This window comes from Amphiura filiformis, chromosome 12 (assembly GCF_039555335.1).
Source record: "Amphiura filiformis chromosome 12, Afil_fr2py, whole genome shotgun sequence".
NCBI lineage: Eukaryota > Metazoa > Echinodermata > Ophiuroidea > Amphilepidida > Amphiuridae > Amphiura > Amphiura filiformis.
In genome coordinates, this window is record NC_092639.1 from 15,039,103 (window position 1) to 15,058,901 (window position 19,799).

Sequence of the window (19,799 nt, forward strand, 5' to 3'; positions counted from 1 at the left end):
ATCAAAGATACATGGTGCATTCCAAAAATGTGCACATTTTCAACATTTTGACCATTGTGCTTATTTCCCTAGATTTGCATTAAGGTTAGCCGAGAGTTTTTCATGCGCTTGATTTCAGAGGGGCGTAAGTTCATAACAAACAGCCATGCAGAAAATGAACAAGCGTACCGGGACGTAGGCCTACTTACAATAGAATATTGATCCACGGTCAAGACATGAAAAGGCTATGAAACTTGGCTTGGCTAGTGCCCGGAGCTCGGATGCCGGGGGGTGGTGGCACAAGCCGTTTTCGGCAATTTTCACAAGGATTTTATAAATTTTAAAATTGATTGGGGGCATTTTGAATTTATAGCCTTGATATCTTTGATGAAATCAATGCTGCTATTCCCCTGATTACAATGTAAGGGTAAGCAACAACAACAATATCAAAAAGCAATTATTTGTAAATCGAATTTGGGATGAAAATCAACAAGACGGACTTAGCAGGCCTACAAATTTCTGAATTATATAAAGTGAAAAACAATCAATCACGATTCACTGCACTCAGCGAATCAATCAAATAAAACTAAAAAGAAAGGAGCAAGAAAGAATAAAGAAATAGTGAAAAGAGAAAGAAAGAGAAAGAAAATGAACGAAAAGAAAGAAAGAAAAATGAAAAAAGAAAGGGAGAAAGAAAAAAGGAAAGAAAGGAAGTAAAAATGAGAAAAAGAAAAAAAAAGAAGGAAATTCAGCCACACAGAGACTCGAACCCACAAAAGTTAGTTCATATTAGATTCCCAGTCCAACGCTCTATCCACTCGGCCATAGATCCGCTTACGCAATTCACTGTTCTCAAAGCGGATGATTTAACTGTAATTGGATGCAATTACATGATTACAATCGCGTCCGCATTATGGCTCTTAGAATTAACACGCATGTCGGCGCTGAAATTGAACGAACTGATGGAGGAAAACCTCGTTTTTTGCAAAACTAGCTTCAATTTGGAGTGAAAATCAAATGGAATAGCAATTGGCAGAATGTTAAGAAATAATGTAGGTATTCAGATGTCTAAATTAACGTCTCGTAATCAAGATATCGATAATTTCACAAACCAGCTTTTTCTCAAGCAAATTCTCCAAAATTTTCCCCCAAAACGAGCTTTTAAAATTTAATCGGTACTGTATTTGGTTCTTCACCATGGCAACATTATTTCTTTGATCGATTTGTAATACAATACGAAAAAGAAGAAAACAATCCCTCGGTGTGGATTTATACGGAGCGCACATTTGAACATGGTGGGTAAAAATGCTTTAAACGAAGGATTTTCAAATTTATTCTAATAATTTGTATATAACACACACACAAAATGTTAAGCTACATCCAATGCACCAACATTTCACTCGCTGCAATATTTGATTACTGAGAAAACTCTGTTTTAGAGAACAACTTTATACGTCTTTTATACGTTTTTTATAAGTCTCTTTGTGTAACCTTAAATACCAATTCTCAATATATAGTTTTTGACTGTTTATCTGCTAAAAACCGCCGGTTTAAAATGAAAAGAAATTAGGTTTCATAATGGCAAAGGTCTATATAGGCCTATTAATGATTTTACAACAATCACCCCCCCCCCTTATAAAATAATTAAGATTTGAGAGGTTTAAAGACTTGTGCCGATTTGTCACCTTAAGACAATTTTGCTTCAAATCTGAGAAATTTTAGTTTTCTCACAATTTTGACAGTTTCTTTAACTTTGAAGGCCTCTGAGAGAATAAACTTAGCGCGACTTGCATCTAAAACGCATTAAATATATTCACTAACATAAAAACTATCTATTTAAATCAAAAACCGCAATTTAATCGAAAGGCAACTTCAATTTTGGCTGAATCTCTCAAGAGCACGATTTTACGCCTAGGCCCTTCCCATTGAAACACGTGTAAAAACACCGGTTTTCTTTGTTCATTTTGAGGCCTTTTGGGCTCGTTTTAAAATATTTTATGAAGACCAGTCGATTGCAAATCGATGAAAATTTAACATATGTTTCAATGTATGGGGGTCCTTCCACCTCGTTTTCCCGCTACGAGGCCGCGAACAGCGCCCTCACTGTTTTTGACATGCTCTCAAGACTGCAAACCCGATTCTGCCATTTTTTTAAAATTCGCCAACCTATTTTCTCAATAATTATAAAAATGACTTTTTTTGGCGACTCAAATTTATGTATAGGCCTAGGCTTTACACTTTTTAAGCTATAATTCGCCACTCTTTCTGATTAATAAGACCAGCCCAAAATACCTCAAAAAGTTTGTTTTTTACCGGAACTCATTAGGGTTACACAAATGGCGCATTGATTTAGTGGTGTGCCCCCACAATAGGCGGATTAGCGGCCATTTTGTCTTCGACATGATTTTATTCACGTGTCCTTATACTTTAGTACACAAATATATAAGTTAAGGGGGTACTACACCCCTGTGGTAATTTTGTGAATATTTTTGTGCAAAATTAATAACACACTGGTAACAAAAGTTATGTATATTATTGGGGCAAGGAATCCAATTACTACACTGAAATTTTAGTGACTCAAGACAAGCGGTTCAGTACATATGATAGGAAATGAGGTACATCCTAGCGGTACCTCATTTTCTATCATAAGTATCTAACCGCTTGTCTTGGGTCACTGAAATTCCAGTGTAGTAATTGGATTCCTTGCCCCTATAATATACATAACTTTTGTTACCAGTGTGTTATTAGTTTTTGAGAAAAATGCAAAAATAGTCACAAATTTATCGAGGGTGTAGTACCCCTTAACAGGTTTACAATATTAAATATTTTGAATATACAATATATTCTGTAGTAAATCGATCAAATGACGGTGATTGTTCAGGTATTATATGCTTGATAAAATTAAACTGTCTGACCAGCTAGTATTCTCCTCCGCCGTCAGTGTGATTCCAGACACTCCACGTACCGTGTTGCGAAGGTGGAGGAGACTAAAGCTGTATTGACGAACACGCATGCGTTAAAAAATATGTAGTCTAGGTCGAACAATAGCGTGACGTAGTTTCCGGCATTGTTCCTATGCACTTTCACCCTCCTGGTCGTAGACGCATAATCCACAGGTGTTCTGATGCTCGAGTAATCAACAAGGGGAGTTTTCCCCCCCTCCCAGTATTTTTGTTGCCCCCCATTTTGAGGCAAAATAACCCAAACTTGCGTAAATTTCCTCTTTTTTGCGGCAATTTTGCGCAAATTGGTCGATTCCCCCCACCCCACACCCCCCGAAAAATTCCTAGTGCCGCCACTGATTGGAGAGTGCAGTTTCAAGTCGCAAAATGAGTATCCTTGTACAGAGGATGGTTAAGGTTATACTAAACTTTGTAATGATCGATCCAGAATGAGACTGCATGTAGCCCCCTTTAAAATTATCTATTTCTGGAAATAAATATCGTAGAGAGAAAACGCAAACTACGTCTAAAAGCTGAAAGTGTAAGGGTTATTATTATGCTTGAATTTTCCACTTGGCTCAAAAAGAAATGTACTTTTCAAACATTTCAATTTTTTTTCAATATCCGGAGCATCAAGATTTTTGGGAACACGGCCATAATTTCTCAGTGGAAGTGGCGATTTTGTTGGGAACTACGACGCACATTACAAACAAGTCAATAAAAGAATGTGCATATTCATTCTTGATATTGCTTGTCTCGATTTGTTTTAGTAAGCTTACATGTTTGCCGAATTTGAAGTAAAATGGCCTCCACTTGTATGTCGTTTTGTAACCAGTAATAACAATTCCGTGCACGATTTCATAGACAAAATTCTGACCTACATTATTTCTATAAACCCTCTTCTATATGCAGGTGCTATTTAAATTTTTATTTCGATAGCAGAAAATTGAGATATTTGATATTTTTCCGACTCGCTGCTGTCAAATTGTCTAGTTTCGCGATAAAAAGATACAGCGAAATCAATTTTTTTTTAGAACCATTTCACCTCGTTTCGGCTTGTGCTTTGAAGTACAAACTTCAAAATTGATATAGTGATTCTATATTTCAAGCTGCGTCATACTGTGTTTTTTCTTACCTCTGATTGTCGCTGCTCAAGGCCAAAATTCGAAATTTTTGGACAAAAGTGACACTCTCATTTTTTTTTAAACACGCTGTTTACGTATACGACGGGCTCTATTTGCCCGATTCCTTACGTCATAGTGGTGTTGCCGAGTTTGGATTTTAAAATATTTAGGTATTTTCTAGCTTAAAATCTAGCGCCAATGAACCTGGTGCATGGGAGGGAAAATGTGGGGGGGGTAGTTAGGGCGCGAAAAAAATGTGCACATTTTCATGCTTGCTGCGCTTGCAACAGGTAGATATTTAGAAATCCATTTAAGGTACGGGTATATGGAAATTGGGGATCCCAAAAAATTGGCATATAGGCCTAGGCCTATGCAAAGGGGTGGGGCATTTTGGCAGGCCAAGGGGAGGGGCCACAAAAAATTTGGCAGTCTAGGGGGTGCGGACAAGCGATTTTGGCTGGCCGAGACGGGAGGCAAGCGATTTTAGCGAGTCGCTTGGAAATTTTGGCTTATAATTAGTAGGCTAATACCGGTAGGCCTACTGATTGCACAGCCTTTCGAGAAAGCAATTTTTGGCAAGCCGGGGCCGGGGAGGGAATAAATTTTGGCATGTCGAAAGGGAGGAAGAATGACTTTACCTAGCACACATTAAAGGGGCATTTCGTGATCCACAACCTCATACAACCCCATAGGCCTACGTCCTTTCTCACAAGTTAAGATTTTTATACCACTCATTGCGCTCTGGCCACATGTTTAGGCATTTTCACGCAGATCAATTCGTTAAGCAATGGAAAATATTGCCAAATTTGAATTTCGTTTTAAAAGCCTACTCCCCATTAAAAAAACCCACTAATTTTGGGGATTAAAAAAAGTTCTGTAAAATGAAACAAAAGGCTGCCTCAATCCTAATTATTCATTTAAGGCCAGGCCTTCATTTCTGAAAATAGCGGGAGCTCAGTTAGTCACTGTACTCAGGAGCTTGACAAGGAGCTCAATTATATAATATCAATATTAAACCATAGGAGCAGCTCAATAAATGCCATTGGTAAAATTATTAGGCCTACGATATTTTATTTGACTGTGATCCGTTTTAATAGGCTATCACTGTAGGCCTATATACCTTTAAAATTTCTAAAATTGGTGGAATTGAACAAGCTCTAAATTTCTCATACGTCCAGCATAACCAAGGGCAACTGGGGTGGGTGGGAAATCCCCTAGCTATGGCCATACCCGTAGTGGCGGAACCAGAATTTTTTTCGGAAAATGATTTTTTTTGGAAATCATTGCACTAAATTGCCGCAAAAAGTGGAAAATTACATAATTGTGGGGATTTTGCCTAAAAACTGGGTGGGAAAGAAAAAATATTTGGGGAAATACTGCCCCCCAAAGCGGCGCCACTGCATATCCATCCATGATGCTAGAATGACGGAAGTTCTGGCGCTGAAATTCAATTTCAATATCACGAGTTTTTATCAGGGATTTTACCAAGGGAAGGCGATAGGTGTAGGATTTTGCTGATATACCAGGCAACCCGAGAAAGGAACCGAGGTGTGGCTAAATAAGGGAGTGTTCATTATAAATATTTTCCATTATCATACTTTTGACGCCGAGAGCATAATTATTTGAAGCGTACATCGTGTCAGTCACATGGTCACATATTTTCTGTTGAAAGAGAAACGCACATGTCTCTGATTAGCTCGGGGATTAGCTACTGCGCGCTGCGTGCTGGCCTGTTGTTGTCCCGGGTTGTTGTCGAGTGGAAATGGGAAATTTATGAATGAACTTCCGCAACTTTGCAACATCATCACGCAGCGGCGTAGCTGGGATTCAGAGGGGCAAGACTGTAGGCCCTATGGGGCGGGGCCCAAATCCACCAAATTTCCCACTGGGGGCGGGGGGGCCCAAATAGACAATTTTTGCCAGGCTTATTGATAATAATCGTATATGGTAGGCCTATTGAGCTGTATTGCATATCGTTTGGATTCCCCATCTCTCTGCCCCTTCTCTCCCCCTCTCTTTTTTCCTCTTCCCCCCCCTCTTTCCCTCTTTTTTTTCCTTGCACTAGGGGCGGGGGGCCCAAATAGGCAATTTTGCAATTGCCCCCCCCGGCAGCTACTGTCATCACGGTAGACATACGCGGTAGCCTACAACTACAAGAAAGGTTTACAGACAAATATAGGTCTAGTAGGCCTATCAAAATGTTATAGGCCTATTTTTATATTTTCTGGTGGACTCGCGGAGAATATCATGTCATGGAGGTTCCGGCGCTGGGTTGGGGGGGGGGGGGGGGTCTCAAGGCATTTTGGTATGCATACCCATGCTTGATTCCGGGAGGTTTTTAGCAGGGGCGACCATTTTTTATAAAAACACCTCAGGCGGGTCTCTTCAAAACATTTGTACCGCATGGGGGTCAAAGTCACCCACATTTGGCCTAATTTGACGCTTTTTAAGGGCACTTTTGCCAAAATGCGCCCAAAAGTTGGTCTTCGCTGTAAACCCACCCATCATAGTCGTTGAAAAGGTAGGCCTACCCCAAAACTGTGGCACATCCACGAACCCGAGGGAGAGACCTCCGCGGGTAAAAACACACCTCTAGCGGGACCAGATTTATAATTTAAAATAGGCCTAGGCCTACATTTTGGAAGACAGTCATCACGACAAAACGGGCCATGGTAGTGTTAATGGTATTAACACTTTGATTTTAGGCTTAAATGATGAGTGTAGGCCCGGCCTATAAATTGCAAATTTGCACACACCCGGGGGAACCTTCTCAAGTTGGTTTGGGTAAGGATGTGAGGCTGTGACTCCGAAAAACTACGGTACGATTTTAAACCAAATTTGAATAAAACGGACCCAAAATTGTATCAACTTTTGGACTGAAAGTTTTCGCAAATTTTTACTTTTTCGAGAAAATCATTTTCAAGACACTGAGGGTCAATAAAATCATGGCTAAAAATACAACAGAGTCTAAACTAAATGGTTGAAAATGCACCCCAAATCTGCCGCACATCCCCATGACACCGTATTTCACCTTATAGATTTTGAAAATTGTCGCAATAAAATAGGCCCGAACTTATCCCAAATTATCCCCGAAAAAATATTTTTTGCAGGTGAGGTTGGAGTCTTATTATTTTTATTCTCAGAGAGGGTAGGGGTTGATATTTTTAGCAGGGTACAGTTTGTCTTGTTTTTGTTTTGTTTTTTGACGTTGAAGTTCCAGATTCTTTTTTTCATATATTATTATTCATTTATTATTTATACCCTGTACGTGGGGAAAAATACACACGACAGCTACAGAGAAGCCACGAAAAAACTCCTGTGAAGTGCATGAAAATGCCCCGAAAATGTGCCAACCGAAACACCCGAACAGGAAGATAAAATAAAAAAACAAAACCAAAAACCCAGGAAATTTCCCGAAATAAATTCCAAATTCTTTGTCCCCACTAAAATATATTATGAACACTCCCTTATGAAGTCTGCCCTCTTCCGGCTATTCTGGTAGTAGGCGTTGACAATTTCCTTCATATTTTTGAAGCATGTTTGAACCCGATTTGTTCTCTATTCACATTTTTAACGTTGCAAGTAACATTTCAAGACCTCTATTTGTGACAGGTATTTAATTATCTTGCTAGAGATGTGCCTAAAGTTGAAATTCAATATTTCGGATCGCAAAGATCGAGAGATATAAAGTTGCTGAATATCAGTTTAACACCATGGATCATATGGGCGTCTTATATGAACGATTATGATAGCTAAGCAAAATGGCTGGGATACAGGTTGTATAAATACTACATGAATATTCATGAACTATACAGATTCCATTCTTCTCTAATAATAAAGATGTCAATCACTCTCCTAGACGACAGTTGCTTGGCGCTTGTAAACAAATCGAATAATAGTGCTTGACAAGAGCTAAAAAAATAGGCTAAAAACACATTTTCACACATTTTTTCCGGATTTTTTTATTTCACATGATAAGTAGACATATTTTCTTACCTATAAGGTAATAATATATTTTTTTCTGGAGGTAAAGCCCTTCAACACTTTGTTTAACCTTAAGCAGAATCAATTCATGTGCATCCGCTTTCTCTCTGACCAGAAGGGGCAATAATTGCAATCGGGCACTTAAATTATAATCGGGTACCCGGTATCAGGAAAACGTGCTTTATAATTGACTACTTGATATTTACTGTTTGCAACTTTTGCTTAAGGGCTGGGGTATGAACGTTTGGACAGTATTTATTTTGGGACATCGGAGCACATCGGACATATCGAATTGCACTCTGAATACGAAGAATGTCATTCTGATATCAAATAATTTTGATTTTTTGGAATTCGCAATTTAATACACATTTTATGGCAAATCATTAAAAATTGATATTTTTGATATTTAACAGTACTTGAAGTAAACTTAAAAATCTGATGATTTATACTTAAAGTGTATGTAGCTGGGATGAAAAGCCGACGATCAATTGACAATTTTGACCTTTCGTATTGAAGATATGGATATTTTTTCCCAAAACACCAAAAAAAAATTAGGTCTTTTTGGGGAAAAATCCATATCTTCAATATGAAAGGTCAAAATTTTCAATTGACCGTCGGCTTTTCCTTCCTGCTACATACACTTTAAGAATATATCATTAGATTTATATAATTTACTTCGAGGACTGTTATATATCAAAAATTTGAAAAATATCAAATTTTTATAATTTGTCATAAAATTTGTATTATATTGTGATTTTCAAAAAATGAAAATTATTTGATATCAGAAAGACATGCTTCGTATTCAGAACGCAATTCGATAGGTCTGAGGTGCTCTCATGTCCCACAAAAAATACTGTCGAAACCCAATAAACGCTCATTTTAGATCCCTTAAGTGAACTTTCATTTATGTGTGCTCATTCAAGCATGAACTCTACTAACTACAGGTGAATTCGCAGACTTTGATGCCATGAGTCTGCTGATCAAAATGTTTTTTTTTCCAATTGAAATGATTTTTTAAATTTATATTGATTGCATTGATTAATGGGGGGGCATTGTTGTGGATGCTATGTTTGTTCATAAACACAATATACGCCATTTCCATGATCATGATCAATAGTGAGGGAGCATGAACAAAATCAAACTTGAGGTTACATGAGGTCAAAGGTCATATGGGTCAAATGTTCGAGTATGCCCAAAAGTGGTATTAAAAAAATTCATCAATATAACATGAACCAGTTGCTCTCACATGCAGCTACGGGTGAAGTAATATACAAATGTATGTGCGATTTACCGGGCTCGTTGCTGTTCACACGGTGTACGGAAGGGTCTTTGGGTGATGGATCGAAAGGAAAGTTATGAGTGACGGCATGTGATCATACAAAATATGGGGTCTTTGAGTGACAGCGGTGCTGAAAGGGGGTCTTAACGGCCCTACATACCCGTCGCCTCCAAAGTTAACATACGCGCCACCTCCCGATAAATACCCTTCCTTCGGGGTTGAACTCGGTGCAATGCTCGCCTCATATTTTCGGCGTCTGGGGGCCTATTCGCCAGCGAAGTGTTGCATATAATCCGATTATCACTATGTCAACTTTGAGTTCTGCACCACGATCGAAATGATCGCAACACAAAGTCTATGGCATGTACTATCAATTCCAAAAGGTGCGTGATCCAGTTACCAGGGAGTTCCGTAACCACTACGCTGGCGAATAATCATGGTTATATCATTTCTATTTATTTGCAGCACTCAAGAAAGTAGCACTGGACCTGCTCGATTTTATGTTGACGTCTTCACAATCTATCTGCCCAGCTCCAGCTCAACTGCTGTAAGTATATGACGTGCTCTTCATTCTTCAACTATCGGCAAATGCCCATCAGTTTCAAGTATCGCTATATACCTTAAGCTTGTTTAGAAAATAAGTTAAAAGCCATAAAGGCTCGGTTTCCTTATTTTCTACATTGCATGGAGGTTGTCAAAGTAATCAAGATTCCAAGTTTGGTACTGCTTCAGTGGTTTGGATATTGGACTAGCGAAAACGTGTCAGTGGTCCGTAAATTACAAGGATACGTCGCCATGAAGGAAGGTATGACAACACATGACGCAACGAAGACCTCGTGTATGACAAGAATTGAGACACGGGTCCTCGAAACGGTCCAATCCACTCTTTTGCTAGCGTCATGCATAATGTGCCATTGCCGATATGACGGCATACCGGGCAAACAGGACTTTTGGACTCGAGTCCTTGGACAATTCGCAACATGCAAGGGGTATAATATATGGATTTATGTTGGGTATGAGGCAGTCAATCTGATCATACTCCAGATGACCTCAAAGGGAACACCGTATTCTACCTTTTGTGTTTTCCCTTTCGCGTTGACGCCCATCGGCAAAGTATAGCAAGGGGCCCTTCCAGAGGCAGATCCAGGGTTTCTAGTAACGGGTACGGGGTGTCAGGCCTACTAAGGCCTTTTCTGGGGAAAATCATGGTATTCAACATTGCCAATGTTCAGAAAAAGGGGCAAGGGGTACGTATAAAAAACATACTAGGCATGTCAAGTCATTTACAATGCGATGCATCTCAACTTTCTTCATTCTTGCAGAGGTATCCATTGCGTTTATGTGGTTCCAAACTGATGCTGAACGTGGGAACTTGCACAATTGAATTCCTAAGTGGAAATAGGGCCCAAAATGAGTTGGACCCAGCATTTTATTGCTAGCAGACCGTTATTCATTGTGTATAGTCTTCCAACTACAGTAAATCATGGTTAGGGGAGAGCGGGGAGTGTTCGCCCTATATTTTTCTGACCAGCCTAGCGATGTCAATTTTACAATCCCAGAACTATCGGCCTTGCAATAGCAACAGTATAGAGCAAACAAAAATGTTTTGCAAAGTGGCGAACTTCAATTGCCCCATATTGGGGCAGGATCGCCCATATGGTGGGGTAAGTTCACCCTAATCACAAGAAGGGTTTAAACATTGCATAACACTAGCATATTAAATGCAAACATTTAGCAAGAGTATACCGGGCATTCATTCTCTTCTGGGGAGTCACTAAATTTGTTGCAGAGGTCAGGTCAGGGTAAAATGTAGGGGTCCAAAGTGAGCTTAAACGTATCATGTTTACAACTTCGGGGAGATTATGGATTAGGACATAAACGGTGGTATAGTAATACTGATGCCACATAACTTTAAAAAACATGCTTTTCAGTATTACCTTGTTTAATGGTATAATTATAAATATTTTGCATAATACGCTGATGGGGCAGGTCCGCCCTCCAGTTTGGGGCAAGTCCGCCCGGGAAGATATAGGGCGAACATGCCCCATCCTTAAAAGGGCGAACGTGCCCCGTGTGCACATTTTTGTATTTTCTTCAGGGTATGCAAAATACAAATCGAATACGGAGTTTATAACTGCATTAAATCTTTGACAAATCCCATATGTTCCTAATACAGATTTCCATTAAAACCATCTGTATTTATGTATCAATGATAATACAATATTATTAATGCAAGAAAAAATTACGTTTTGGTGCAATTGTTTTGTTTTGGCTGCAGTTCGATGAACACGTCCCTATGTGTCACGTAGCTAATATGAGAAGTTTATAATGACCTATATGTCACCTAATTTTGCCATCACCAAATTCCCCGATAGCCGTAGTGCTGAGAAACGAGGGGTGGGCGAACCTGCCCCTATGGCGAACACTCCCCGCTCTCCCCTACCATGGAAGAAAGGCCAAACTTAATGGAGTTGGGGATATTAATGGGGGATGGAATATGGCCCTTCCTCCTCTTGGGTATTCAATTGGACAAAGGTGGGTCAAAAGGGACCAATTTGAGTTACAGGACCCCTTCAAGTTTACCAAGTAGTATGACCGGGGGGGCTTTTTATTTTATAATTAGTCATGTTAGAGTACGTGTATTATAGATTTGATGCGTTTATCGTTTGTTCAACAGGTCGGAGCGAATTTGCAGGGGCAGAGGAAAGTTTTCCAATGTTTGCAGACGCCGCAGAAGGTAAATATTTCACTGTCCAATATGTAGGCCCATCATTATGTTTTGATGAATCCATGTGTGCAAATATTGGATCCAAAATAAGGATAAATTTGGATGCTTTAAATACGCACATTGTATTGGTCTTGTTAAGAGTTTTAAAATATGGACTCATCGATCCAATTTTTTTATCAACAATTTTGAGGCGTAAAGTATGCATGCACAGGAATCCACTTTAATCTCGATTCGTGATTCGTCACTATAGACAAAGTCCACTGTACTGATTATAAGGACATAATGGCATGATATTCTCAATACTCTCCGTTAAGGGCCTTTTTTTCCGTAATTTTTTGTGGGAGCTGAGAGCACGTCAGACACACCAAATTGCATTTTGAATACGAGGAATTAAATATCAAATAATTTTTAATTTTTGAAATTCGCGATATAATACAAATTTTATGGCAAATTTTTAATAATTAAAATTTTAAGTCCTCGAAGTAAACTTTATTAATCAAAGTGTTGTAGCTGGGATGAAAAGCCGTTCATATGAAAAATTTGACCTTTCGTATTAAAGATACATTTGGTCGCATGTCATACGTTTGGTAGAATTTCCATTACATGGTCAAAAATGACAAAATGTATTTTTGATATGTTGTGTATAATATATTGACAACCTCTAATAATTTACACCATTTTAACCTGAACACATGCTTAAGGGGGTACTACACCCCTGCCCAATTTTGTGCCTATTTTTGCATTTTTTCTCAAAAATTATAGCGCATTGGCGACAAGTAAGATATGTTTATTATAGGGGCATGGACTACAACTACTGCACTGGAAATTTTATTTCAGCACAGACAAGTTGTGGAGTTAGTCAAAAATGAGGGAAACCAATATTTGATCAATAAATCAATAACTACTTGCCTTGAGTTGCTGAATTTTCAGTGCAGTAGTTGTAGTCTTTGCCCCTATAATATACATATCTTACCTGTCGCCAATGTGCTATAATTTTTGAGAAAAATTCTAAAATAGGCACAAAATTGGCCAGGGGTGTAGTACCCCCTTAATGTTTGAGATAATGCTTAATTACTAATTCAAATGAGTTCTCAAATCGGACTTCAATAACAAAAATGACTACAAATTTTTTTTATGCAAGAATGTCACCAAATTTGGAGGATATGTTCTCAATACATTAATGCTTCAAACGAACTATTTCAAATAATTAATTGTACGTATGTTAATTACATTGAAGGTCAATGACATTTTTACGAGTAATTGGCGAAACGGTTATTCTATTGAGGAAATGAATATCAAGAAGAGAAATGTAGGCCTACATTAGCATGTTGCTAAAAATACCGAAATTCAACTAGGATTTCATTAAAAATGGAAAAAAATGCAACATATAACCCTTTAAGGTGGTACTACACCCCTTGATAAATTTGTGACGATTTTATTATTTTCAAAAATAATAACACTGGTAACAAAAGTTATGTATATTATAGTGTAAGGAATCCAGTTAGGCCCCTACTACACTGGAATTTCAGTGACTCAAGACAAGCGGTATGTTATTTATGATAAGAGGTACCGCTAGAATGTACCTTATTTCTTAACATAATGAACCACAAGTCGTGAATCACTGAAATTTCAGCGAAGTTATTGGATTCCTTGCCTCTATAATATATACATAAATTTTGTTACCAGTGTGTAGTTACTTTTTGAGAAAAATGAAAAATTAGTCACAAAATTTATCAGGGGTGTAGTACCACCTTAAGTAGTCAGTAATTGTTTTAGGTACACTGTTAAAAAATTCCGTAAAGTTTCCGTAAACCAACAGAAATCTGTAAATTTACGGAAACTGTTTCAGTGTAAAATCATTTCAATGAAAGAAATATCAGACCTCAGATTAGTATTCTTATTTGCCAACATACATTTCATACTTACAGTGTTAAACACTTGTTAATACAAAAATGTGCTTCAATGACTTCTGTTGACGGAAATGATTCCGTTATTTTACGGAAATATTAACATTTTTCTGGCAGCAAATTTCCAGAAGTTCCGTTTTCCACTGTATTTATTTTTTTACGTAGAAATACATACATTTTCTGTAATTCAAAACAAATTTTCGTAAAATATACGTAAAGTGTCCGTTACATTACAGAAAATATCTCATAATTATGGAAATAAAAACAAAAGAAATATTCTGGAAATGTTGCTGCCAGAAAATTCCGTAAATTTACGGAAATATTTTTAACAGTTATACAAATTTTCATTAGGCGAAGGTGCCCTATTTAGCGTCCGTTGGCTTTGGATATTTAATTATTTTCTTTTCCTACCGACTAACCCGGGTGTAAAATAAATAAAATGTCCAAAGCTAACGTTAAATAAGGCGCCCGCCTAATGTTTGTTGCCCATTAATTCTACGAAATGTATTTATCTTGCAGTCTATCGGGCGATTTGGAACGCGAGATTGTCGAGCTGTTGATGAAAGAACAGGAACGGGAGGAACATGAGGAGCTAATGAAAGAACAGGAACGGGGGGAGTATGAGGAGCTAATGAAAGAACAGGAACGGGGGAATTATGAGGAGCTAGAAAGGACACGGGACCAAACCCGGGATTTATCACCTGCCGAAGAGAAGCAGATGCAGGTAAGAAATGTGAAGCCTACTTCATTCACATAATACGTGCCTCATCATTTCACATAGAGGTCTATAGTGTTTGGTACAATCTCGGGACTACATGTATAAGCCTTACAATTGCAACAGAGTAAAGGAAACAAATTTGAAGTGAAGTGGGGCAGGTTCGCCCATATGGTGGGGAAAGTTCACCCGGATTAAAAAGACAATGTTGCATAACAACATAATTATTAAAAGAGAGCGCACCACCAATGATTGCGCCATTGGATTACACAGGGAAATACGCACGTTTGGATGGCGTTTTGTCACTGCAAAAACGTAATATAGATAAAAAGTTTGGTATCAAATTAAAGCTTATCACGTGTAGAATATTATTCTTTTAACAGAATATATTGGTGACCATCTACTTTTTTGCTATTTGACCGCAAAGAAAAACGTGCAAATTTAACCCTAAAAATCACTCAATTTTTGAAACCGGACATTGTCCAAATTCGCGCCAAAACTCCATCTCTGAAATAAAACATTGGGACTTTTTCTCATATTTTGTCATGTAGACACTTGTCGGAAGCAAATGAGCTGAAAATGGGCAAATTTTGACTATACGTTTTGAAAATAAAGCCGCAATAAGCTCAAATAAGCGGTGGACTATTTTAACCGAATTTCACTGGTACATAAATCGTGGAGTGATTTGGTGGTGCGCCCTCTTATAAACGTCAATAGTTATCAAAATCCAATTTTTACATTTTTAAGTAAACTAGAGACAGTTTCTAGTCATTTCCCAAGATTTCAAACCTCTACGACTTTCCGTTCGGAAGAAATGGTGCTCTAAATATCAGTTCCGAATCACCAAAAGACCCAAATTTCAACGTGTTTATCAACATGCAGAAGTTTGAAGAGGTTGGCCATAAAACTGAATGTTTTATGCAAAAAGATACTCTTTAATTTTAATTTTTTAATTGTGAAAAGTACTTTATGTGTGTACAAATATTTTTAATACCTTAAATATAGGCCTGTTTACATAATTGAGTCAAATTACCCCCCCCCCCCCCCTCTCGTTCTCTGTCTTCAAACTAGGCCTACTGATTTTGGCATTTTAAGCAAAAATACAAGTTTTATACGTTATTCTGATTTAGTATAAATCTGTAGCAAAAGCGCTCATATAAGTAGATTTTGATGCTTTTCTTAACGTCAGAGACCTGTATTTTGGATAAATAAAAAAATATTATTGCTAAAACTAATCACAAATGTTATTTCAAGCATTTGCGAATGAAATAAAATGATTTATTAAGACTTCTGCCCTTATTCTATGTTTTTTTGTAAAAATGCGCGTACATAGCAACACACTTTAAAAGCCGCTTATAAACGTCAATAGTTATCAAAATCCAATTTTTTACATTTTTAAGTAAACTAGAGACAGTTTCTAGTCATTTCCCAAGATTTCATCCCTCTACGACTTTCCGTTCGGAAGAAATGGTGCTCTAAATATCAGTTCCGAATCACCAAAAGACCCAAATTTCAACGTGTTTATCAACATGCAGAAGTTTGAAGAGGTTGGCCATAAAACTGAATGTTTTATGCAAAAAGATACTCTTTAATTTTAATTTTTTAATTGTGAAAAGTACTTTATGTGTGTACAAATATTTTTAATACCTTAAATATAGGCCTGTTTACATAATTGAGTCAAATTACCCCCCCCCCCCTCTCGTTCTCTGTCTTCAAACTAGGCCTACTGATTTTGGCATTTTAAGCAAAAATACAAGTTTTATACGTTATTCTGATTTAGTATAAATCTGTAGCAAAAGCGCTCATATAAGTAGATTTTTGATGCTTTTCTTAACGTCAGAGACCTGTATTTTTGGATAAATAAAAAAAATATTATTGCTAAAACTAATCACAAATGTTATTTCAAGCATTTGCGAATGAAATAAAATGATTTATTAAGACTTCTGCCCTTATTCTATGTTTTTTTGTAAAAATGCGCGTACATAGCAACACACTTTAAAAGCCGCTTATAAGAGAGCGCACCACCAATGATTGCGCCATTGGATTACACAGGGAAATACGCACGTTTGGATGACGTTTTGTCACTGCAAAAACGTAATATAGATAAAAAGTTTGGTATCAAATTAAAGCTTATCACGTGTAGAATATTATTCTTTTAACAGAATATATTGGTGACCATCTACTTTTTTGCTATTTGGCCGCAAAGAAAAAACGTGCAAATTTAACCCTAAAAATCACTCAATTTTGAAACCGGACATTGTCCAAATTCGCGCCAAAACTCCATCTCTGAAATAAAACATTGGGACTTTTTCTCATATTTTGTCATGTAGACACTTGTCGGAAGCAAATGAGCTGAAAATGGGCAAATTTTGACTATACGTTTTGAAAATAAAGCCGCAATAAGCTCAAATAAGCGGTGGACTATTTTAACCGAATTTCACTGGTACATAAATCGTGGAGTGATTTGGTGGTGCGCCCTCATATATACCCCGAAACGTTTTTTATAAATTTTTAGCCCAATTTTTTTTTTTTGGGACTAAGTAAATTTTTTTAAACTAGATAAAAATATCTTGAATTTTGATCAACTTCACCAAAAGTATTTGAAATTTTGGGCGGAAATTGGGCTCTTTTATGATTTTTGGGCAAAATTGTTCAATTTTGATGACCTTATATAGGTGAATTCATCAAGTCTTTGCCGTTATAAATATGTATAATTTCATATCCTTTAGACCAACATTTGGCAGTTTATGAGGCCCAAAAAAACAGTAATTCCAGGGTTCAGACCACTCTTAAGCCAGTAGTCCTGTAAAGGCTTCTATAGACGAACTAAAGTACCAGGAAACCAATACCGCCGCCCCGGGAATTGAACCCCCAGGTTGAATAAGCCGATGCCTGCTCGGCGGAATCCGAACCATCGATCGAATCACTCCAATTCAACTGTGATTCAATACCGATCCGATAATATGCCAATACGCGGATTTAGGGTTTCTCTACCGGAAGTCAATTTGAACCGAAATTCCTTCCCACAATGCAATATGCGTATTGCATAATAAAGAAGATGGATTAACCTCCGAACTGTATCCATTGTTTTGCAAACCGCTTTTTGTTGCATTGTGGGAAGGAATTTCGGCACAAATTTACTTCCGGTAGAGAAACCCTAAATCCGCGTATTGTACAGGCATCTGGGATAGGGCCTATTATTCTACCCCATGGCCCCAGTAGCGTGATAGCATTATAGTACGAGGGGGCAATGCCAAAGTAATTTTCGTCCCCATGTGTCAATTTTGCATCCCATTGCTCATTTTAACGACTCTTTGCCATCTCCCGATCATTTTCCGTGGGAAAAATTTGCCTCAGAAATATGTTTGAACATTGCATTTTGCTCCTATTCGTGCTCTAATAAAATTTGAATTGTCTTTACATTTGCCTTCCAGAAGGAGCTCCTGCAGGTGGTCCAGCAGGTAACATCAGATACGGCCGAGGCATTCGGTAAGTTGACAGTCGGCTAGGGCCCGGGTTAGGGCTTCAACCGTTTACTTTTTCTCAAAAAAATAATAGCACACTGGTAACAAAAGTTATGTATATTTAATTAAGGGGCAAGGAATCCAGTTACTGCACTGGAATTTCAGCGATTCGAGACAAGTGGTACATTATAAGAGGTACCAAAGAATGTACCTCACTTTATATAATGAACCACTGGTCTTGAATCACTGAAATTTCAGTGAAGTAATTGGATTCCTTGCCCCTATAATATACATAACTTTTGTTACCAATATGTAGTTAATTTTTGACAAAATGCAAAATTGGTCACGGAATCACCTTAAGGGATCTAAAATGAGCGTTTATTGCGTTTCGACAGTATTTTTTGTGCGACATGAGAGCACCTCAGACCTATCGAATTGCATTCTGAATACGAAGCATGTCTTTCTGATATCAAATAATTTTCATTTTTTGAAAATCGCAATATAATACAAATTTTATGACAAATTATAAAAATTTGATATTTTTCAAATTTTTGATAACAGTCCTCGAAGTGAATTATATAAATCTAATGATATATTCTTAAAGTGTATGTAGCAGGGAGGAAAAGCCGACGGTCAATTGAAAATTTTGACCTTTCATGTTGAAGATATGGATTTTTTCCCAAAAAGACCTTATTTTTGTTGGTGTTTTGGGAAAAAAAAATCCATATCTTCAATACGAAAGGTCAAAATTTTCAATTGATCGTCGGCTTTTTATCCCACCTACATACACTTTAAGTATAAATCATCAGATTTATAAAGTTCACTTCAAGTACTGTTAAATATCAATTTTTAATGATTTGCCATAAAATGTGTATTAAATTGCGAATTTCAAAAAATCAAAATTATTTGATATCATAATGACATTCTTCGTATTCAGAATGCAATTCGATATGTCTGATGTGCTCTAATGTCCCAAAATAAATACCGTCCAAACGTTCATACCCCAGCCCTTAAAGTTGTCATATTTGGCAGATAGTGCCAATTAATCTAGGCTAAGAAGGCATTTTAACGGCACCCTCATTTTAGTAGAATAAGGTCATTGAACTTTTAAAAAAAGCGCAGTGATAATAGTTCGCTACGCACAGATCCACAAGCCTCTGCACACTTTACAGGTTGTCGCTGACCACTACGGCCCACAGCATTCCATAAACCATTTAACAACAAATCGGAGACTTTGCTGCTTCAAGAGCGCACACCCTAGACATTCCACAAATAACCATCACAACCAGGATCGGCTCCCCGAGTTTCGTACGGGTTACGAGACAATTAGCAGTTAGTTCCTTGTCCAGGGGAAGTTCAAGCTAACAGAGGGTCAAGTTAAAAATTACTCGGACCTGTTCTGAACTGATTTAGGTGAAACTGGTCTCAAGTTGTCTTGTTGCAAGAAACCAGTAAAAGAACTATTTTGGGTGCTTTCTTATCCAGGTAAAACAATTTGTCAAGGTTGGATCGATTCAATATAACTCGACATGCGTTGTCGATTAAAATCATAGATGGCGCGAAGTATTATTTTTCTGATTTATCATGAAAAGACTAATAATTTTGAGACCATTTTCAACGAAATCTGGGCATTTTTCAAATTTGCTCCCCGTGGTGCCAAAATTTAGACCTATGGCT

General features: G+C 37.6%; 1 protein-coding gene across 1 annotated transcript in view; it reads left to right on the forward strand.

Moving 5' to 3' along the window:
* Window positions 1-19,799, forward strand: part of LOC140165320 (uncharacterized) — a 37,841-nt gene that overhangs the window by 9,194 nt on the left and 8,848 nt on the right. The window contains exons 3-6 of the mRNA XM_072188654.1: window positions 9,774-9,855; window positions 11,986-12,045; window positions 14,463-14,667; window positions 18,093-18,147. Of these exons, the coding sequence (XP_072044755.1) occupies window positions 9,774-9,855; window positions 11,986-12,045; window positions 14,463-14,667; window positions 18,093-18,147 (402 nt within the window). The remainder of the gene's footprint in view (window positions 1-9,773; window positions 9,856-11,985; window positions 12,046-14,462; window positions 14,668-18,092; window positions 18,148-19,799) is intronic.